This window comes from Dermacentor variabilis, chromosome 5 (genome assembly GCF_050947875.1).
Source record: "Dermacentor variabilis isolate Ectoservices chromosome 5, ASM5094787v1, whole genome shotgun sequence".
NCBI lineage: Eukaryota > Metazoa > Arthropoda > Arachnida > Ixodida > Ixodidae > Dermacentor > Dermacentor variabilis.
The window spans coordinates 45,707,073-45,730,541 of record NC_134572.1 but is presented as its reverse complement, the minus strand read 5'-3'; the positions used below and the strand labels follow the sequence as shown (position 1 = coordinate 45,730,541).

Sequence of the window (23,469 nt, the reverse complement as noted above, 5' to 3'; positions counted from 1 at the left end):
TTCCTGCTTATTAGAAGCACTTAGACATCTATCTGGAGTTCGTGTTGAGCGACTCTGTGTAAGCACCCCAAATAAGCTAAAGGGCGAGACATTCCTCCTTTTTTTTGGTCTCTCTTTTTCCGAGTCCCCTTGCCACTTGCCCTTTCAGTTTGCATTTTTGATCGTGGCGATTGTGTTTCGCAGCAATGCAGTGGACGTGATATCGGGATTCGCAAGCACCACACGTATGAGGTTGCGCACTACGATGAAGAGTACCTGCAATGACTCTGCTCCACCAAAAGTGAGGCACAGATAAGCCCCCAGAACTCTTTGCCTGACCTCACTCACCAGCTCAGATGGCGAAATAAAAGAATGCCTCTACTTTTAGTTTTATTCACAAGGCTTAACAAAGTGTGGATGTTTGCGCCAAATGGCAGCCAGAATACTAAAGTTACTCTTACATGCGATCCGAGACCGATTACAATGCTCTGCACTATGTCGGAAATCTTTCAAAGATGCCTGCCAAAGCTAAAGCTGTTCTGGCACAGCGTAGCACAACTTCGGTTGCTTTCGGTGCAATCTGGTGTAGCAATTTTACCAAGTATCAAAATGGTGTAATTGGTGCAGTATTGCTCCACCTCTGCACGACTTACAACTTGCAAACAAGATCCGTGTGTGAATTTCCAAAAGTGCAAACACTTTTCCCATATCAGGAATACATACGGGATGTTTCTGGCCTTGAAGGAGGTATGTGAGGAGGAGGAACAAGTCAAAGGCCATCATCATCTCGTCTTGAGCTACCATTCTGCCGTTGGAGATGGAGAGCAAGTCTTTCAATGAGTCCTAGAAAAGCAAAACCGCACGCGAGGTGTAAACATGATGTGCTATGAAGGGGATACAAAGGGCTATCTTGTAGTAAGAACAGAGCAAACTGCAATGTTGCTTTACTCTCTGAAGCAAGTTATACTTCATGTTTGCACTGGCTCTTAACCAGTGCAAGAAAAACATTACGAAGGCAGGTTTACAGCAAGAACAGCACAAGCAGAAGAATACGAAACACTAATGGCATTAATGAATATTAAATTATACAATATGAATGCTTGGCAGAAGGCCAATACCTAATTTGCAAAAAGAAGAAGAAGAAAAAAGAAAGGAAAAGAAACAGTTAACAAAAGCAAAGAAAACCTGACTGCTATACGCGTTAAGCTACTTCAGGAACTTGCAACAGAATGCCCGATAGACATACCGTATTTATTCGCGTATAACCCGCACCAAAATGTGAAAAAACGCGTTTAAAAAGTGGGGGTGCGGGTTATCTGCGAATTTTTTCCTTGGGAGGGGGGGGGGGTCGGCTTCACCGCAATGTGCGGCGGCCTCCCCGTGTAGTCCGCCATCCCCATCGTCATCGACGCTTGTCAAGCCGATGAAGGGCCAACGAAAGGCCAGCATTGTTGAGCCTCGCGTTAGGCGCTGTTTAGTGTACTTACCCCAGTTTGCACTGTTTGCCTGCTTTGTTTTGGCATCATGAGTGCGACTCGACGGCAGTGTTTCACAGCGAAAGAGAAGCTAAAGATTATAGCCGCTGCCGAAGAAATCGGCAACAGAGCTGCTGCAAGACAGCATGACGTCGCCGAGTCGTGCATTCGCGACTGGAGGAAGAAAAAAAGAGAGTCTCGAAGCAACGAACCGGAACAGGCGAGCGTTTCGGGGTCCGAAGACTGGCGCGTACCCCCACCTCGAGACGCAGCTTGCGAAGTTCATTGAGGAGCAGAGAAGTCGTGGCCACGCTGTTTCGACTGAGATGGCGCAAATGGAAGCCCTGAAGTTGGCCCGGGAATTGAACATTCCACGTGAGTTTCGTGCAAGCCGTGGATGGCTTCAGCGCTTCATGCGAAGACATGGATTTTCTATGCGGCGGCGAACAACCATGTGCCAGCGGCTTCCTGAAGCCTACGAGGAAAAGTTGTTGAACTTTCAACGATATGTGATCGCACTTCGGAAGGAGCACAGCTATTTGCTGTCTCAGGTGGGAAATGCTGATCAAACACCTGTGTACTTTGAGATGCCGATGGACACGACCATGGAAAAAAAGGGCTCCAAATCAGTCGGCGTGCTGACCGGCGGAAATGCCAAGCTGCGCTGCACAGTCATGCTATGCGCTTTGGCTGACGGCACGAAACTGCGCCCGTATGTGATTTTCAAACGCAAGACGCTACCTAGCATTCCACTGCCCCCAGGAATCGTTGTGCGTGCGGAAGAAAATTCGTGGATGAACAGTGGCCTAGTCGGTGACTGGCTTCGAGTAATCTGGGAGCGAAGACCAGGTGCCTTGCTGGCACGCCGGTCGATGCTCGTACTAGATTCCTTCAGAGGCCACTGCACTGATGCGGTGAAGGCTCGCCTTGCCGAGACCAGCACCGACCTCGTCATAATACCTGGCGGCATGACGTCCATGCTACAGCCACTCGACGTGTGCCTGAACAAGCCGTTCAAGGCACACGTGAAGCGGCTGTATGCCCAGTGGATGGCCGACGGCATGTACGCCCTCACACCGACGGGACGCGTGCGAAGGCCTGATATTCCATTGCTGTGCCAGTGGATCGTGGATGCGTGGAAAGCGATACCGGCCGATTTGGTGCGCAAAAGCTTTAAAAAATGTGCGATCAGTAATAGTCTGGATGGTTCCGAGGACGACTACGTCTTTGAGAGTGGCGATGAAGCCTCGGATGGCAGTAGTGAGAGCGGCGACGATTAAGAATCGGATAAGCAGTGACGTGGTGGCGGTCGTTTGAATAAATGTTCTGAAAACGAAATGATCACTGAGTGTGAGTTGCATCTTTCTAGCGCTCATTTTTTTTTTTCAGGTAAACGTGCGGGTTATACGCGAGTTCTTTTTTTTTTTTTTTCCGCCGAGTTCAAAGTTAGGGGTGCGGGTTATACGCAGGGGCGGGTTATATGCGGGTAAATACGGTAACTGGTTCTTGTTTGTGGCAGCATTCAATAATGAGCAGCAAGTGTATGGAGCACAAGTTCCAAGCTGTGTTAGGAAAAGGTTCTACTTTGCATTGTAATATGTAAATGAAGTTGTAGATGGCGTTTCGAGGCAAGCAATGTGGCACAGAATAGCAGATTATAGCACACAGCACAGCCATGAAAAGCAAGCAAGAGGGAACAGAAGGCAGAGGCACTCACAGCAATACGCAAGAGTACATTCCAGGTGTCGAACAGAGGCACAGTGTGATGCTTGAGCAACATCATTTGCAGGTGAGGAGATTCCAACAGTTGCCGGAGTACCTGCAATCCCAGCTCAGGATTGCAAGGCCGCCGTTCGACGCAGAAGCGCACTCGACGTTGCTTGACTGGTGTCTGCTTGTTCTGCAATGTAGGTTAAAGAGGAATTACCACCTTTACTGCAAACTGAAGTGTGGTGGCAATTTTTCTGACTTAGTAGTTAGTACCTGCCCTCAAAAATTCGCATCCTATCCTCTAACCAGAAAGTAGCTATATATCATGATCAGCCTATTATGTCCACTGCAGTACAAACGCCTCCCCCAGCAATCTCGAATTGCCCCCGTCTTGTGCTAGCTGAATCCAACTTGTGCCTGAAAATTCCCTAATTGCATCACCCCGCCCAATTTGTCGCTGGCCTCTCCAATTGAATGTGGTAGGATATAGCCGAGGAATCCCAAGTAGTACTATATTGACACTTCTAATGCACTCTTGAATGTAATACACACCCAAATTTTGCGGGGAGAAAGAAGAATGTGAATACAACAAGCGCCAAATTTACAAAAGAAAAACATAGCACATCCACCCACTTTCGGGATCAGAAAAAACGAGACATGCAGAATTTACCCTCACAGAAGGCAAACCCTTTTAAATAAGCTTTCATAAGGAAAGAGACGTGTCATCGCCATTCGCGCTTCATTGGCTACAGATGCCAAGCGCACAGGGACGGACGGCACTTTCAAGCAAGCACTTTTAAATATACTGTCATCACTACTTTAAGAGATTTTACGTGACTCCACATCAGAATTGTGTAAGTATGCGGCTGAGGGCATTCCTGGTACTGTGTGCTGACAAAAAGCTTGGCACAACGCTAGAAACACGAAACACTGGCAGTCATATACATGGTTATTGTTTTGTATCTGACTAATGCGCAGGCAATTTTCAAACTCGTTCTCTCGGAAATAAGGTGTGCATTAAATTTGTGTAAATACAGTGATGCCCATTAAGTGAGTCTTTTAGCAAGCACCACAAGCTTTTCAAACAACAGATGTTCTTGCATCCTTTACCTATCATAGTGTGGTCTGTGGCCCACCATTCAAAAACACTTTTTCTCCGTTGTTCTTTAGACATCCAAAAATCTGCTAATCTCCAAAGAAGCGTTCAGATTAGGAGAAGGGCTTAACAATGTGGCAAAGGGCCATTTCTCCTAAACACAGAGGCTGGCCAAAAAAACTGTAACCCTGTCACCCATCACCTCCTACCCAAATCTCTGAAACGAGTGCGGCTGTGCAAGTGGTCTCGCTTAAAATCCCCCTCAGACTTCTAAATAAAGCCAGCTGACCGAAATCATTGTAACTGCCGGTGTTCAAGAAACAGAACTGGTTAGGAACTTGGCCATGACAGAGGAAGGTCGCCAGATTGAATAAAAAATTCCGGTTCTGTTTTTGCTTGCCTTACTCCCGTCTACTTGATTAGTCAACCAAACTTTCTAAACGTCACATTCCAGGTTAATTAGTAGCCATCGATATTTGGAGCACATAGCAAATTGTCATTTTGTTATCAATGCATGTGTCATGTTTTGCACTTGCGTGCAAATGTTCTGCCTCAGAAGATGTCACCATTTGTAAATACAGCTTGTGGATTGTGCCAGAAGTAAGGAGATGGCAGATCCCACACATTTGTGGGAATTTTGTAAGCGAAGCTTTTTGATGTGCACTGAAATGTCTTCACTTCCATTGGGGGCGAGCTCCACCAGTGAAAAAGCTAGCGCCACCGTCAGCGTGACGTGGCATGAGGGATCACGTGGACACAGCGGCCGCATCGGCTGCTTCGGAAGCGCCGAAGCAAGCTGAAAACGAAAGTTTAAAGTCCCACCTGCACCGCGGTTCTGATTAAGTGGTGAGGATTTACCGCCTTGGGTGTTTGCTTGACAACATTTGAAAGTACTATAATAGGTAGTGGCTGCCTTTGTAGGCGTGCAGCATGGTAAGCTACTGCTTGGTGCAGCAGTGCCGGACGTACGCAACGAAGCCCGGTGTCAGCCTTATTCACACGTAGCCTCAGGGCAAGGAGCTGCGTGAAGCTTGGCTGGCTAAACTTAGAATCAGCAGACAGCCATCGGCTACAACTCGGGTATACGGCAAGCACAGACGTGAGGAAGATTTCTGCTACGGCGTCGGGACTGTGCAATGTTCGGTGAGTAGCAGAAAACGTGCACTGAAATGCTCGCCCGCGCCTGCTGCCTGGCTAATGTCATGATGGTTTGTCTATGAACTGGATGCTAGATACTGGCAAGTTCACCGGAACTGAAAGGGAGCGGTAAGACGCACATTAAATATAGGCACGGCATATGGTCATGTGCGTTATGAATTAATGCATTGGATTACGAAAAAGAAGTAGAGGGAAATCGCACGATGAGAAGACTGATAAACATACAGTGCGACGCAACTTGAGAAATAATATTAAAATGTCCAAGAATTTAGAAGACAAAAACGCAACGGCACATCACAGTCGCCGTAGCTAGTCTCTATAATCGCCGAAGTCTCTATAACGGAATTATTTTTGAACAGTCCTGATAGCGTCCATGCAACAACGGTTGCTAATGTACTGCCAAATGCTCATATGCTGCGGCCTAAAGCTCACGGCATGGTGCGAAAACGCGCTCACAGTGAAAGCAAAACATTGTGCGTGGACATGCATGCAGACGCATAGTCTGTCGCTACGAACCCGTGCGATCGCTGGATTGAGGCTTCATTCTATTATGCCCCATTTGGTTATACAGACAGCCCACTGTAAGAACATATTTCACATGGTTTACTCTCAGCGTGTGGCTACCTTTCACGCAAGAAGCCGGTTCGGGAGACTCTGTCGCGGCGACCGCGCGCAGTGGCGTTCCCTGTACGCATTCGGTAAAGAGATAGCATCTGTAAACGATTCTGTGCTTTTAGTCTGCCCAAGATTATTATAGTGACAGTGAAAAACTTCCCTCGTTTTGAGAGTACCTACATAAATGTCCAGGAGGGCTGCCGCGTGGTGTTATTATTGAGTGCCGTAAGTGAAACCTATGAGGAGCGCGCCTCGTGATCCCTCATACCACGCAAGGAAGGCACTTCTGAAAGACAGCGACTCCATATCTCCTCACCGCCAATATAGCTCATCATTCCTTACTCGGTGCAGCTCTGGTCCCATTTTGTTTCCTTTACTACATTCTCCACACTCGGCTGCTATTGATGGCAACTTCACTTTTCTGTAGCAAACTACTTCCTGCCTCTTGTTCTGCTTTCCTATTTGGGCACCTGCCCAGTGGCACATTTATCCTTTTTCTGAAGGATTAAACAAGATAATTCACATATCCAGAGCACATACCCACTGGCCCAAGCTGTATTATCGACAAAGCAGCAGAATCCAGCACCCACAAAGTGGGGGCGTAGAGGCGAAAAAGTGTCACTTAAAAAAAATAACAGTTGATAGAATTGGTGAATCAGAATAAGACTGGACTCCTACAGACTATTTCTCAATTAGAGAAAACTTCAAAAGAAAGCACGACAGCTGCCATTCCCCAATATAGAACCCCGTTGATACGTTTTTCAAGGGAGTGCTGAAAAAAGCATAACAGCCGGGAAAATGAAACAGTGAGGAAGGCCCCAAATCACCATAGCAATGTCAGAAACAGCTAAGTATAGCTGCCAGTAGTTATTAGACGTGTCGGCACTCCTAATGCCACCACAGATGCCACATGCACATGTGTATAATTAAAGAACATGCACTATGTTCTGCGACAGTGGCACGACTACAGTGTAAATGCAACAATGATAGGAGGGAGCATTACGTCATGCAGCCAGCCTTTCCCTATGGCTCCCCTTATTAAAAAAAAAAAAAGTAAGGTGTGGTAACATTACAGAATGGCAACATATCAAACGGGAACATAATACATAGGAGTCAATGGGCTTTAAGTCTGGACTGCGAAAACATGACAGCGAGGAACACAGCAACAGAGTTCCCATGTAACCGAAATGGAACCGGCTGCTGGCTTGGACTACTCAGTCGATCCGGCTCACAACACTTACCTGCAGCTCTTCGACAGATTCCACCACCAGTCCCAAGACATCAGCTGCTCGGTGCATGTTGCACAGAAACAGTACACATTGCTTGGCTTCCTCGGACAGAGTCAAATGTGCACCAGTATTGGTCCCAGTCAGGAAGTTGCGAAGCATTGAGAAGCAACGCAGGGACAGATTGCTGGCTTCATCACGAGGCAGTAGAGAGGCAGCACTCAGCACTGAAATCTGCAAGCTGAGAGACTGCAGAGAAAAGCGAAAGGTCATGCTTCATTGTACTTACAACCAGATTTAACTGCATAATAAAACAAGACTCGATGAAAACAGTTGCTGCATTTCAGATAACATTTTAACGGAAACTGCCAAAAGTACAAGTTAAGACTAACTTTGCTGCAGGTACTTGTGATTTGTGTGTTGCTTGCCTTTTTAGACATGACAGTGGACAGCACATTTGTTAACCATCTCACGGCTGAACTCAAATTCGTGCACGTGTATCCTTGTACATTCCAAAGAATCACTAATGCTCACGCAGATCTAAGAATGTACCACACTGTCCATGTTACCTGCGCAAAAACCCTATTTACAGAGATACCTCACTGTTGAATTTGCTACATTTATCACTAAGTTCTAGATGCAACAAGCACCTTGCGCACAAGAATGATAGCCTGATAACAGTGACAGCTCGGTAAGGCAATACCAGCAAGAAGCACAATAATGCCAGGTGACTACAGCAACATGAGGGTGGCTGAAAGTACTGTGTGTGCCTCCTGACGACCACCAATATGACCAGAGAAGGCTTGGGGCAGACAATGTAAAATTTAGCATTTGTGTTGGGCCTTGCCATACTGTAGCAGAGAGCCCAAGTTGTCACTTGAGATGGCTCAGTTCTGAAACATATGCACTCACTGATAAAGTGCTAGTACCCATTTTTGCGAATAGACAGTTTTAGTATAGCGTACGCTAAAAAATAGCGGTTTGTCACTGCGCATGCCCTGAATGCTAAACGAAATAGCGGGTATAGCGGGCGTACACAACGCAATCGAGTTAGCGTTTAAGCCGCTTCGATGACAAAGTATTATGGATAATCTCGTGGTGTTTTCGAGATCGCTTCTCGTTTTGAACGAGCCAAAGCGTAACGAATAAACATTCGAGATGTCAGCGCCACCTATTGCTACAGGCGGTAAATAGCCGCAAAACGGCATATGGCCTCTGAGATCCCAGGATATCGCCGCCCAACTAAAACTAGAAAATGTGCACTAGCTATCGTACACTACACTATAGTGCATAGCGTACGCTATAAGTTGTGTACGCTATAAGTTGTGTACGCTAAACTAAAACTGTCTAATAGGAGCATCACAGTGTGCACACTACCGGGGATCATTGCTATTAAGTGCAAAAACATGAGTCCTTCACAACACGAACATGGTCTGACAAAACATGCATGGTTTTTGCAAAATGCGCTTATAGCCTTGTCAATAATGCCAGTGGTTATCAGAGGCTGTGGACAGTACCTTCGACTATGAACTCTTCAAAATTAACAGAGCTGGGCTGTATACTGTATATATACTCGCAAAAAGTTTGCACCTCGAACATTGGTCCTGAAAAATGTTAATTTCTTTTTTTTCCTCAAGTAATCGTACCTTCAGAAATTGCTGCGGCAATTGTCATCTGCTTATTCCAGCCAATGATAATGGTAGCAAATGGCAGCTTAGCACACGGTGCGTGCAACCACTGTCCAATCCAATTCATAAGTGGCAAGGTTTTCGCAATTTTATGAAGTTTCCAGGTTGTGCATGGACAGTGAACACCAGCATTGATTGTCTTTGCATCGCTTCGCCACAGGGCGATATGGAAACTACAAGCAACATCAGTGTTGACGCTAGCAACATTTACATGAATGTGACAGTGGCGCATTGCATTTCTTAGCACATCAAAGCAATACTATGCAAAAGTGTTTACATGTGGCACATCTCCTTCATCTGAAACAAGCTCAAACCTGCTTCCAGCGAGTACTTTTCGTCAGTGAATGGGGGGAGAGCCACAAGCCAGCGGCTGTGTTTGAATGCACCGCACATGCCTATTTACCCGTTTGAATCTACTCTCCTGGCACATTAATGCAATGAGTCAACGATGTGTTAATGTAAACTAGGCTACTGACTGAATAGGTCAGTCCAGAATCAGAGTTCGTGTATTTCCAGACAGAAGCTGAACCTAAAGGGCCTTTGCCATTCCTGCTAATATAGACCCTGTACTCTTATTTCAAAGGTAATGCTGCTGGGCAATAATATAGTCACATTACTATATATAGGACAAAAACTATTAAGTTTAATCTAATGGAAGCAGACAGGTCCCGCCCGACACCTTCACTGAGAGTGCGTCTTCGTCTGCCTCAGCTTCTGCAGAAGCGGCAAACTCACTGCACAGCCAATCGTGGCATTACCCCCCTCCCAGAAAGAATCTTCTCTATGCTTCAAATGCGAAACAGTGGGGGGCGGGGAGGGGGGAACACAAAGCACATACACAGCAACACTGATAAAGTTTGTGAAGAGGAAAGTGTCACACAAGCAGGATCAGGGCGAGTGGATGTGAGAATGGACTCCTCAACATGAGTGGTACAGTTTCACCATGGAAACATGGACATCTGTAAGCTGCATGCGATGAGATCACCGACTCTTGTCTTCAGGGAGAACTTCATAGTTCACCTTGCCAAGGCAATGGAGGACTCTGTAGGGACCGAAGTAGCAGCGCAGTAACTTTTCTGACCCGCCGCGTTCTTGAATCGGGGTCCACACCCAAACTTGACCACCGGGTTGGTAGAACATCTCACGATAGCGAGCATTAGTCAAGGGAGTCTATGGATTGCAGATTCCGGATTCACTCGCGTGCAAGCTTCCGAGTTGCGTCTGCGAGCCGGGTAAATTCCTCCGCGTCAATGGTAATGTTGTATTGTTCGAGTAGGAGCATGGCGTCCAGCATGGTGGTTGTCTCACGGCCATGGAGTAAACATAAAGGAGCGAACCCAGTAGTTTCTTGAACAGCAGTGCTGTATGTGAATGCAATGTAAGGCAAAACATCGTTCCAGTTCTTGTGTTCGCTGTCGACATACACGGAAAGCACATCAGCGATTGTCTTATTTAACCTCTCCATAAAATCGTTGTTCTGAGGATGGTATGCAGTGGCTCGGCAATGAGCTGTACCACTAAGCATCATGGCAGTGTCACTGGCAGCCGCTCGCTGGAAGGCTCCAGTTTCGCAGTATCGCGTCAGGTAATCACTCACAACCATGATCCAGCGGTTGCCAGCAAAAGACTTAGGGAAGGGCCATAGCAAGTCTATGTCAATTTGTTGAAGTGGTTGTGTTGGTGGTGTAACAGGCTTCAGGAAACCAGCTGGGCGCTGAGGTGGAGTCTTTCAGTGCTGGCAGTCGTGGCAAGTATTCACGCAATGCTCAACTTCCTCAGCAAGCTTAGGCCAGTAGCAACGTTGTCAAATTCAGGCACATTGTGACAGACACAGAATATCAGCACGCAGTACGGATGGAACGACAAGGAGATGTCCAGCCGCTGACGGGCAGAAATTATTTTTATACAAGACATTGTTGCGGAGGCAGAATGAAGATGGTGAACGAGTGAATGTCCGTGGAGAATGCGAACTTCGGCCTTCAAGAAAGTCAATAAGTTGCCCGAGTTCCAAATTGTCCTGCTGTTGCTGAGCCAAGTCAAAAGGAAATGCCCGCCATCATCAGCATCACTTGACACCGTTGCAAGTGGAGCGCGCGAAAGACAGTCAGCGTCAGTGTGCCTCCGTCAACACTTGTAGACGATTATTATATCAAATTCTTGAAGAAGAAGTCTCCACCCGCCAAGACGTCCTGAAGGGTCTTTGAGATTGGCTAGCCAACAAAGGTCATGATGGTCGGTAACCACTCTGAACGGACGACCGCATAAATATGGGCGAAACTTAGCTAACACCCAGATGACAGCCAAGCATTCCTTTTCAGTGGTAGAGTAGTTCGTTTCTGCAGAGGTTAACGTGCGGCTAGCCTAAGCAATAGCACATTCAACGCCATCTTGCCACTGCACAAGGACTGCACCGAGGCTGATGTTGCTAGCATCAGTGTGCAGTTCAGTGTCGGCATCTTCATCAAGGTGTCCAAGTAAGGGCAGTGTCTGGCGGCACCGCTGAAACTCGGATAAGGCGGCTCTCTGTTCCGGACCCCAAACATTCAGGATATTATCCTTTGTTAAACAAGTGAGGGGTTCTGCGATCATGGAAAAATTCTCCACAAAGCGCCTGTAGTATGAGCAGAGGCCCAAGATGTGGGGCACAACACGTTTGTTGGAAATGCGGCAACAACCATACTCTTTTCTGGGTCTGGCCGAACACCTTCATTACTAACAACGTGGCCGAGGAACTTCAGTTCCTGATAACCAAAATGGCATTTCTCAGGTTTTAATGACAGGCCTGCCAATTCAATTAGAAGAAACACTCAATGAGGTCGCTGCAAGTGTTGTTCAAATGTTTGAGAAAAAACAATGACGTCTAAATAGACGAGACATGCTTCCCACTTAACACCTGACAGCATGGTGCCCATCATCCTTTGAAAGGTCACGGGAGTTGAGCATAATCTGAAGGGCAGCACCTTAAATTTGTACAGGCTGTCAGGAGCTCCGAAAGCAGTCTTTTCGTCATCTCGTTCATCAACTTCTATCTGCCAGTATCCGCTACCTAAATCCATTGAGGAAAAGTATTGGGCCTGTCGAAGACAGGCCCAATACTAGAGTCATCTATGAGTCTAGAGTCATCTATGCGGAGAAGAGGGTAGACATTTTTTTTCGTCACCCTGGTCAGTTTGCGGTAATCCACACAAAACCGAAGAGTGTCGTCCTTCTTCACAAGTACAACGGGTGACGCCCATGGGCTGGTTGAGGGTTGAATTACGTCGTCTAGCATTTGCTTTACTTGATAACGAATCGCTGCTTGCTGCTTTTGTGACACGTGGCAGGCTCGCTGACGCATGGGACGTTCAGTCGAGTCCAGGATAATACGGTGCTTCGCGGTGGGGGTCTGTGTTACTTTTGACGTGGCTGCGATACAATCACTGAACATGCATAAATACTTCGTATTTGCTCTTTGTGTGGCTGAGAGCCCAGGATTTACATCAACTGTACTGACAACCACAGTGTCACTCTTGGCGGTTCCAGAAAGCTCAGCAAGCATAGTACCTATTGCATCCCTAATATCTTCAAATTGAGCAATGGCCGTTTGCTATGTCAGGTGTTGGTACTCGCCGCTGAAGTTCGTCACTAAATGCTCAGTCATTCAGCAGTTCAGTTGAATAATGCCGTGGACGACACGGACTTGCTGAGCTAAGAGCACCGACAGGCTTCCTTCAGTGATGCCGCTACTATTATGGTCGCAGTCATTTTCAACAATTACAAACATACTAGTTCACAGGGGAGTGTCACAGTGTCATCAACAACACGCAGTGCTGTCTTGCGCGTGTTAATATCTTGCAATAACGGAGCATAGTTGTCGGAAAACGTTAGAATCAGCTCCTAAAGATCGATAACAGTACCGCGCTCGCAAAGAAAATTCATCCCAAGAATGACTTTCCACGAGCACTCGCGCAACACGATAAGCAACGTACGTTGACCGACGGATTTGGAGCCTGGCGGTGCATCTCCCAATCGGCTTCAGGAGATGACCACCTGCTGTCCGAAGGCTTGGTCCGTGCCATGGCATCGCGACTTTTCTCAGTTCAGCAGCTAGTTCAGCACTCGTCACAGAACAATTGGCACCAGTGTTCACGAGAGCTGTGACCAGGTAGTTGTCGACCTGAATGGGGATGTCTGCAGAAACACTTTTGTAGTGGACAGCATGCGGCGGTGAAAGGGAATCGTGGACGCCCTGCTGGCGTATCAAGAGAGGAGGATGTTTTATAGATAGTCAACAGCGCCCCCCCCCCTGGCCTGCTGAAGGCAGGCACACGTCTAGGCAGAGGGCTCGAAAAGTACTGAGGGCTTGACGTGTGCTGTACCGTCTGTTGCATGGGAGGGCGGGACGGATAGCTGACTGGCGGCATAGGAGATCTTAAGGCTTCAGTGTACATCAGGAGAGGGGGTGCGACGAGCGTTTATACCAGCTGCCTGACCTCTTCACGAACCACATCACTTAAAGCAGTAACATGGGATTGAGGAGACATAGCATGAACTTGTTGCAGCTCCTCGCTTACAATACCGCGCACAAGCTCCCTTAGGGTTGTCAAATCAGGAGGGGCCATGGACAACGAGAGATGTGAAGTTCCCTGGGCACTCGTACTGCGACGACCGCTGCCGTAGCATACGCTCCATTGTCACTGCGTCGCTGAGGAATTTGGCTATGGTACCTGGTGGGATGCGCACTAGACCTGCAAACAACTGCTCTTTTATGCCCCGCATCAACAAACGTACTTTTTCTTCTGTCGTTCCGGGATCAGCGTGCTGAAACAGCCGCAACATATCCTCAACGAACATGGCGACTCTCATTTGGTCTTTGATTTCTGGAATTGAGAACACGTTCTGCTGGCTCCTTCCAGTCTGAACTGCCGTAGTTAGGTATTGAGCAGCTGGCCACTAAATTCTCGCCAGGTCGCCAAACTAGCTTCACGGTTTTCGAACCAGATGCGTGCCGAATCCTTGAGGGTGAAGTAGACATACCGGAGATTCCGGTAGTAGTCTCAGTCATTGACGCTGGCAACTCGATTGTAGTGGTCTAGCCCGTCCTCAACATCCTCGAACGCGTCGCTGTGAAACGACCTTGGGGTTCGCGGCGTGTTGAAAATACACGGAGCAGGCGGAGTGGTGGTCTCTCCAGTCTGGCTACTTGTTGAACTGGTTGTCATGGTTGTACACTTTACCGAGAGCAAGTCCAGTTCTGGTGGTAGTCCTAGTTGTCGCTGGCTGCGTCGAAGGTCAGCTTCGAATGTGTCGCGATCTAAGTTGAGAGCTTCCTGTTGGTCACAGTGCATGGAACAGTTTACCCAGCACCTCCAACCGTCACGTTACTATGTATATGGCAAAAGCTATTAAGTTTAATCTAATGGAAGCAGACAGGTCCCATCCGACAACTTCACTGAAGGTGCGTCTTCGTCGTCGTCAGTCTCAGCTTTTGCAGAAGCGGCAAACCCGCTACACATCCAACTGTTATGCTTGTGGCAATATTTTGTGTGAGCTTACAGTGGTTGGCATGTGGCAGCAAAGTGCAACTTACAGCCATCTCCATTTTACATTTCTCTTCACAACCTAGAACTTTTCCTCAGAAAAATTTCCATGCATAATTATCGTGCCCTCCAACTTCAAATCAATTTTCTATGAAAAAAAAAAGTGCTCGCAAGTAAGCATGGTACAACCTTCTTCCAAAGAAATGAAGCCACAAGATAGTGAAAGTTTCTAAGTCCTGGCTGTCGTGTTGCTCTCGTTGGACTCTTAGTACTAGAAAACTCTGGGGTGCAGGGGTGAGAGTTCCCTTTCTACTCCAAAGATTTCAAGTGGATGCCAACTGGACGTGCTGGAGCCAAGTGTAGTGATGCGTTTAAAGGCTTCATTTATTTTGACAAAGGCTGTACAGGCATTGATCTTGCAAGTGAAGGAGAAAAACCGAGTGAAATGGATACATTAGGGGCACTGAGGCCCTCGTACAAGTGAAGTGGAGGCATTTGTGTGCATAGCTGTTATTCATGAGTCTAGCGTAACAGGGTGAAACCACAGAGTCGTAGCAAAAAAGAGTGCACAAATCGAACTGAATTAAAGCAGAAAATTTCCCATACGCCCAAAATATCACCCAAGTTTCACATTTTGATTGGCTAAAAATGGCTGCTTCTCTACCCACCCAACCAATTTCAAGGAAAATCTCAAGAAAGAGTATTTGGGAAAATGTTAGAGTGCAGAATGAAATTGTGTTCGAAACAGTGCAAAAAGAAATAGAAGCACAACCTTATACAGACCAGAAGACAAAGCAGGCAGACAGAGATACATATCCCTTTAATGCCACACGACCGTTTCCCTCAAGCAAAGAAAACCAAATGAACAACTAGTAGAGCACTAAGCATATTGCAACGTGCTCGCTCAGCCATTCAGCACTACACCGTGTTCACACCATTAGTTAGAAGTGCAGATTAGAACAGAAAGCACCCTGGCTCCTACATTCAAAAGGATGCAAGAATAACAGACGTGAACACAAACACAACAAGCAACCTTTATCATGCAAGGAAAAATAAATGACACCGGCTTTATGTGGTTGTTGTCTAAAAAAAAATTTGAGCCCCTAATTTCCCCTCCTTGTTCATTGCGTATTGATAGTCTCGACTGGCAGCCTTGTTGCTTTCAAGTAGCATACAAGGGTTAATTGGCCAGTTTGTCTGTTCCTAAATTCCCATACTATGAGACACCTGCAGTTAAACGGTATTTACGTCGTATTTTGGCCGTTGTGGCTCTGTAAATGTTGAAACTTGCGAAATTCAGTCTTAGGCTCTTTTAGAACACAAGGTCCATCTATCTTCACCAATAAAACAATAACCAGACCCAAGCAGATGCCGTCAAAGTTCATGACATGGCGGGCTGTTGGTAAAAATTGGTGGTGAAAACATGGCGCCATCACTAGTTTTTCATTGTTGCATTTTTTTCCGGATTTTCAAGCTTCTTCTCACTCCAAGAGTAACATTATCAATGTATAGTTGACTCATCATCATCATCATCAGCAGCCTGGTTACGCCCACTGCAGGGCAAAGGCCTCTCCCATACTTCAACAACCCCGGTCATGTACTAATTGTGGCCATGCCATGCTTGCAAGCTTCTTAATTTCATCCGCCCACCTAACTTTCTGCCGCCCCCTGCTACGCTTCCCTTCCCTTGGGATCCAGTCGGTAACCCTTGATGACCATCGGTTATCTTCCCTCCTCAATACATGTCCTGCCCACGTCCATTTCTTTTTTTTTTTATTTCAACTAAGATGTCATTAACTCGCGTTTGTTCCCTCACCCAATCTGCTCTTTTCTTATCCCTTAATGTTACACCTATCGTTCTTCTTTGTATAGCTCGTTGCGTCGTCCTTATTTGAGTAGAACCCTTTTCGTAAGCCTCCAGGTTTCTGCCCCGTAAGTGAGTACTGGTAAGACAGAGCTATTATATACTTTTCTCTTGAGGGATAATGGCAACCTGCTGTTCATGATCTGAGAATGCCTGCCAAACGCACCCCAGCCCATTCTTATTCTTCCGATTATTTCCGTCTCATGATCCGCATCTGCCGTCACTATCTGCCCGTATTACTAATACTATTACTAATACGTACTAATACTGCTCAAACCTTCTTCACCTTTGCAGCCGGACTTGCAAATTGCGCCTGAGTATGCCAATGTGTATTCATCTCTTTCCATATTTTTCCTCATCCTATGCCCTTCCATTGCTTTTCATGCATCAGTAGCAAAATCCCAAAAGCCAGTATTGTTGCATCGAAAGTGCTTGGCAAGCCAAGGAGACACTGCCAATGTGCTGCTACATGCAAAGCAGTTGAATGTGCAGACTACATTTGTGTTGGGAATGGCCAGTCATGCTATCACATGTGCCGGCCAAACCAAGCAGGGAACTTCCCGTGCGTCACTTCTTGTGAAGAAGAGTTACTATCAGCCATACTCACGCCATGCTCAGTATTGGTGCCATTCATGGCATTGCTCTGTGTCAAAGACGATTGTCGCTCACTGGAGATGGATGTTTTCCGTGATAATGCCTTCTGTTAGAACGAATAGTTAGAGGTTCAAGATGTAGTTCACAAGTTTGCCTAGTGCCAACATCACGGCCTTAAAGTATGCACCACTGTACACGATTTCCCTGAGTAAATTTCATTGCATTCAACTATTTGCTCATCAAGACTCAATCAAGCAGATGAGTTGATATGCTTTTCACACTCATAGTAACTAACTTCAGAAGAATTCCATCTACTTAATTCATACTATTGATGTCCAAAACTAAAATAACATTTTCTTTACAAATGAAGAGTGCAACAGTCAGGGCTGGGCAAACACACTTTGCGATTTACTACCTAATTATTGTACCTGATACGATACTTTCCATTCACGTCTTAATATACTTCGAAGCATTAGTAAATTTCTTATTACAGATATATATTACGTAGTAGCAAATGCATGTGCCAAGAATGTTTGGAAATTTCGAAAGTCCGACCAACCTTATTTCATTTGGATGGCGTCTGTTAGCATCTCAATTTGTTTTTCTTGCAGAAAGTATCATATTTTCATTCCGAAACAATTTATTGCAGTTGCTTTAGCTGCTTAACATGAAAGCTCTTTATGTGCTGTGCTGTCAGTGGTTTTTGCTTGTCGCTTTTGTAGTTGGTGGGAGTCGCTGCTCTGCTTGCCGACCAGCTAGCGGGTCGCCATCTAATTACAAGAACATCAATAAAAAGCCTCTTCATGATGATGCAAACGCCTGTGGAGTTTGACCTTGTCGAGTTTTTCCACCTGCCCTCACTGGAGGGCTTTGGCGGAAAGGAAAGAAGGACTAACTGGGAAAACGTACAATCTGAAATAACTAAAAAATTTTACGTACTCAACTACTGTTGACATCTACATAATGAGAAGCGTATCGCGGATCGTTGTAGCATGAGACACCGACGCGTGTCAAGCTGGTGGTGCTCTGGCGGCCCGAGACGAGTTTTGTTGTTTTCCTATTGCATGGAGTTTGAAGAGGGTTGACGAGAAACCAAAACGAAATCGAACTGGTGGGCGACATTAGATTCCACCGAAGTGAAACGTGATGGCCACATCGCGCGGCCTGTAGCAGGGGACGGCAGCACATTTGGTTATTGCCTACTAAAAGCAAGCAGTACGCTACCAATGGCACTACGCGCCACACGCTGTAAAACAGATAGGTGAAGACGCTTATCACAATAAGTTTGGCGGCAATAGCTATGAATAAGGCGTGCGACGACCCGGGTGGACATTTCCTGGTACCGGAATAAGAAACTGCATGCCAACGTTGTCAACCGTGACGGGTGGCTACACACTGTTCTCGATTGCGCATGCCTCATGTCTTTTCTTGTTAACAGGGATCTAGCAGTGGGAAAGTGTATACGATTGCAGTCTGCAGCAGAGAACGGCAGTGTTTTTCAGTTATCGCCTATTAAAATGGTGTGCTACGCTGTGACGGCACCATGCACTATGAAAAAGATAGGCGAAGATGTTTATTGCAACAGGATTGGTGGTGATAGTTGCGAATGCCACATGCGACGACCCTAGAGAAGATTTCCTGGTACTGAAATGAGAAACCAAGTGCACGCCGGAGTTTTCACTTGACACCGGCAGGCAAGTATTGCAGCGATGCTGCCACGACAAGCAGCTATATACCATTCGTGATCATGTGTGCTTCGCACATTTTCTTGTTTACATGGGATATAGCAGCCAGAAAATGTATTTACACGGTCACAGTTTAGCAACGTACTGAACTTTGGTGCCGAAAAATCATGTTTTTTGGGAACATATGGACCGGTAAAAAATTGAGCACAACTCTATTGTGTCATTTTCTGTGCTCTCAATTGTGAACGTTGGTGCTGGGAAAACATACGTAATGCGAACGTATCAATGAGGTTCTAATGTGCTTGTTATGCATACAAAACATATAGAGTTGTTTTCAGAGCAAGTCTTTTCATTCATATGCTATTGAGCCATTACACTGCCTTTGAGTGCATGCTCTCTTGTCAGGTGTGGCACTGAAATAGGCGAAACAAATTCAACCTAACAAAAACTCTCAATGTATACAGTCTATGTGCCTGACCAATCATTGGTACAGAATTGTCGAATGAAATTCCTATGCTCTATAAAAGAAAAAAAAAATGTGCGGGAACTGCTGCCGTAATCCAGAACATTGAGGCTAGTGCTAGAAGAGGACAAGAAGCACGCGAGCGGTGGTATGAGCCATAGCTGGATGCTGCTGACAAAGACTTGGGCGAGCTGACTGGCAGAACACTGGTACCCAATGTGTGGCCACAAGCATTAAAGTGAAATTTTACTGATGCCACAATGTGTTTTAAAGCATGCATATCAGATAACCTATCTCTACTTTGGATTGCATTTTTTTATTTAATTTTATGTTATAGATCCAGAATTAGTCACAAAGTGTCTTCTTAAACATAGAGAGAGAGAGAAAGGGAGAAAGAAGCTGGCTGACCAGAGCATCACCATTTTGCTGCAGGACCACAAACATTGCAGGAAACTGATGGTGCTCGCCTACACATTCCAGCCTCAATTTCCCAAATCCCAGATTTAACAAAAGCTGTTTTGTTCAATTAGGATGTTTTCACAACCATCTGTCAAAGAAACTCAGCATTGCATCCTGCATTTAATGAAGCCACAAGGAACATGCAGTTCATCAGCATCAGAAAGAAGTCAAATAGAAGTGAGGACCGTGCCACATCATGCAATTTGCGAGTTGGGAACACTGTCTCCACAATGGTTGCACAGCGCGCAATGAAAGGGACAACACCAACACTGATCGTTAAATGAAAGGTCGCAGAGTAGCAGAAACATTAAGAAAATATGTGTAAAGAAGGCAATGCCGAACCATGAATCATAAACGCGTGTTAACCGACGGTAGGTATCAATGAAGGCATGACAATCCACTCTTTTCCCCGGCAACTCTGCGCATGTGCCCAACCACAGCAAAGAATTGTGAAAGACATTGCCCAATCTTGGAGGCCACGTCCTGGCAACCACAATCTCAAGTAGTAGATTCGAAATGGGCACTGCCACGATTGACCATGCAGGATACCACACTGCAGTTCGACACCTGCAAAATACCAACAATGTGGGCAGCGTAGGTCAACTACCATGTTTAAAATTCAAAGCAGTCTGCACTTCTTCCAGACAAGCAGGAACCATGTAGCAGCTGCCCTGCCACGATGGCAAGCAAATGGATGGAATATCTAAAACGCAACTCTGGAGAGACACTGCACATTGGAGTTTGCTTGCTTTCCTACTGGTTAGTGTTGCAACAGCTGTGTGTTGTCAATGGCTGGGTCCTCATGCCAGTACACGATGACCGAATTCCCAATCTGATGTACGTACCAGTGACACAGCTAGGTGGTCAAAATATGGGGGGGGAGGGGGGGGTAAGACGTACTGAAATCCAAGATGCACCAGTACATCAAGATGTGACAATGCTTGAAAGATGCAGAATGCAAGAAAGGAAAGATGCCATTCTTTCCTCCACTAACATTCTTTCGTCTAATGAATTGAAATGTTTGCAGCTGCTTTCCCATTGTAAAGTGATTTAGTTTGCCTTTAACTTTGGCATGTACGTAGTTTAATCCACTGTACACTATTACAGATATCTTTGTTCCTCTGCATCTTGTGTTTATTTCTGCATGCACTTCTCACTTGTCACGCACTTCTCCCAAGCACTATTGCAATCATTTATTGACCGCTTATGCACTGGCAGAATTAGACGTGCACATAGAAGAACAAGAAACCAATTCAGCAGAGAAGCAAGTGATCTCGCCTCTTTTCAATACATAAATACAGTTCAACTGCTTCAATGGACAAAGACGACACTGCCACATTGCGTTATAGGATTGAAACTAAGTTTACAAGCATTGCACGATTGAATGTACCAGTGAAATGTCAATAAAATTACAAAGTTGCAAAGCAAGAACTTACATCAGTAGTCTGGAACAAGTCGTTCACAGTCTTCTTCATCAGAGACACAAGAAACTTCCAATGTGGTTTCAGCTCCTTCAGAAATTGAACAAAAAGTTGAACACAATGATTATTGACCATTCCTTTAGAGGAATTCAGTGGTTGAAATGAATAGTGCCAGAAAAGTATGATAGCATAAGGGGAAAGAAGCAAAAGAGTGCTGTTTCATACATAGTAGGCTATGCTACAAAGGCTAGAGATTTTTTTTCTCACACCTTGATTTCACAGCCAAAAACTAGTCCTGTTCCCCCATATTAAAAAATAAAAAAGGATGTAGGTATGCATTGAATAATTCAAGGTAACAGAGTCTCATAGTTTTATGTTACAAAATACAACATATTTACTACGAAGAAAGTGTTGCACATCTGATCCTATTTAGTGTCATTGGAGTGGCATGTTTCGGTGACCAGCAACCACACTGCACTGCTCGTGCTCACAATCAAAACTGACACTGGAACCACAAACGTACACTACAGTAGATACATTTGTCCATACATTTGTCACTGTTGTGTATTCTTGGCTGCTAAGTCACGTTTTCGTGGCCCTGACCTAAATCCGATAGACTCCCATGCAATCTGTACCTATTTGATACGCCACCGTTCTACGAGATTCCTGCATCTTAAGTTGCATTTGAACGCGACAGTCACATAAATTTAGTGGTGCAGAGGGGAATTTCCTCTGATGTATTGCTACGAAGACGATAAATGTACATGTTGTAAGAAGTGACTGAAGTTGCACAAGCCAGAAACGAGCCTAGATGGAGAAAACGTGCACAGTGCAACCGGCAAAGCACCGCAAGTGTGCATAGGTTAAAGGGACACTAAAGGCAAATCTCGGGCCGCTCGAGCGGCCCGAGCACTCTTTTTGTGGCTTCGGCCAGCTTACGTTTATGTTCCTTAGATTCGGCCTAGGTCAGCAGCTGCAGGTGGGGCATATTGGCAGGAAATCTTTAGGTACCTACTCGGCGAGAATCGCTACGGCACAAGAAGTCAAATTACGTCGAGCTGGAGTTAGCTTTTATTATTCTGCAGTGTTTCAGGACAGCTAGAGGAAAAGAAAACAAAATTGAGCTGGTGAGCGACGCTGGAATACGATACCGACCCTGGAATATGGTACCGCCAGAGCAAAACAGCCTGCAGCAGGGAATGGCGTGTTCAGGTTATTGCATACTGCACCCGATAGGCTATAAAGGCACTCGGCCACACATGCTGTGAAACTGATAGGTGAAGGTGGTTATTGCAATAGGGTTGTCAATGATAGCCGCGAATGTGATGAATGACAACCTGCGAGATTTGCTAGCGCCAGAAAGGGAAACGGAGTGTGTGCTGGCATTTTGACATGACACGGGCGAGCAAGTAGTGTGAGGAATTGCCGTGGCAGGTGCCCAGTGCACTATCGCGCATACCTCGTGGCTTTTCTTGTTTACATGGAATCTAGCGGCCGTAAAAAGTATCATACGTTCGCATTTGGGCGATGTACTGAATGTTGGTACCGAATGATCACATGTGGAAGATCACAAAACGGGGTCATATCAACGAGGTTCTACTGTACACGGCTCCCTAAAGGAAGCCATACACAGCATCTACATCTGTCATGTCACTCATCGCTATTGCTTAAATACTGTATGCGGTATGCCAATTATATTGGCTTTGCAAGCCAGCAAAAAAAATCGCAGCACTATGCGATACAAAAACCACGAAAACATAACAGTACAAGTGGCGCAGGGTCAAACGAAAATTCAACCTTTTGATCATCTGCCGCATTGCTGTCAAGGGTAAGGTCAGAGAGTTCTTTTTATGAATTGAACAGAAGTGGACAAGTAACATTTTCTGCCATCTAGTAATGCAATGCAATGATCTTCTGATTATCAGTATTAGAGTACTAGTGACAATAATAGGCAGTTAAAATTTTATCAGGCTAGTAGTAGAATATCCTTCTAGAGCCTCAAACATTGTCCTAGATTTACTGCAATTTGAAATGGTTTCTTATATAGAAAACGCAGCAGGTTAAAATAAACTGCCCTGAAAAACATACAGAGACAAACATACAAACATTCTATGACCCCACAAAAAAACCAGCGAACTTTACCTTCACAGAATAGAAATTTCCTTAATATTCATCATCATTACTCTCTGACAGCACTTTATGGCTGCCAGAAGAACAACAAAATCTTGTCCTCTGTATGGGTCCAGAGCATGTTAAATATTTTGCATTTATCAAAATCCATAAAATCGATGGCTCACCTCTAGACCATGGTAGCCTAGACTAACCACTTTGCTAGCCCATCCCCCAAGTATGGAATTTTCAAGAATGCCAAGGACACTCAACACAATATGTTGCTGCTAGCGTAACATTAAAATAACATCGTTTCAACGGGCTTTCGCAATTACTTATTAAACAATACTACCCGCTTCCTTCTGGAAGCCTAGGCAGGAGAGGTACAAAGATCACCAAGACAGACAG

General features: G+C 45.7%; 1 protein-coding gene across 2 annotated transcripts in view; it reads right to left on the bottom strand.

Moving 5' to 3' along the window:
• LOC142582506 (condensin-2 complex subunit G2-like) overlaps positions 1 to 23,469 on the bottom strand; it is a 111,541-nt gene that overhangs the window by 26,558 nt on the left and 61,514 nt on the right. Inside the window, exons 16-20 of one of the 2 annotated variants that reach the window (XM_075692314.1) lie at positions 20,968 to 21,042; positions 16,938 to 17,030; positions 7,275 to 7,508; positions 3,172 to 3,354; positions 703 to 822 (exon numbers count right to left, since the gene is read on the bottom strand). In XM_075692314.1, coding sequence (XP_075548429.1) covers positions 703 to 822; positions 3,172 to 3,354; positions 7,275 to 7,508; positions 16,938 to 17,030; positions 20,968 to 21,042 — 705 coding nt within the window. The remainder of the gene's footprint in view (positions 1 to 702; positions 823 to 3,171; positions 3,355 to 7,274; positions 7,509 to 16,937; positions 17,031 to 20,967; positions 21,043 to 23,469) is intronic. The other variant, XM_075692316.1, reaches the window with a different exon arrangement.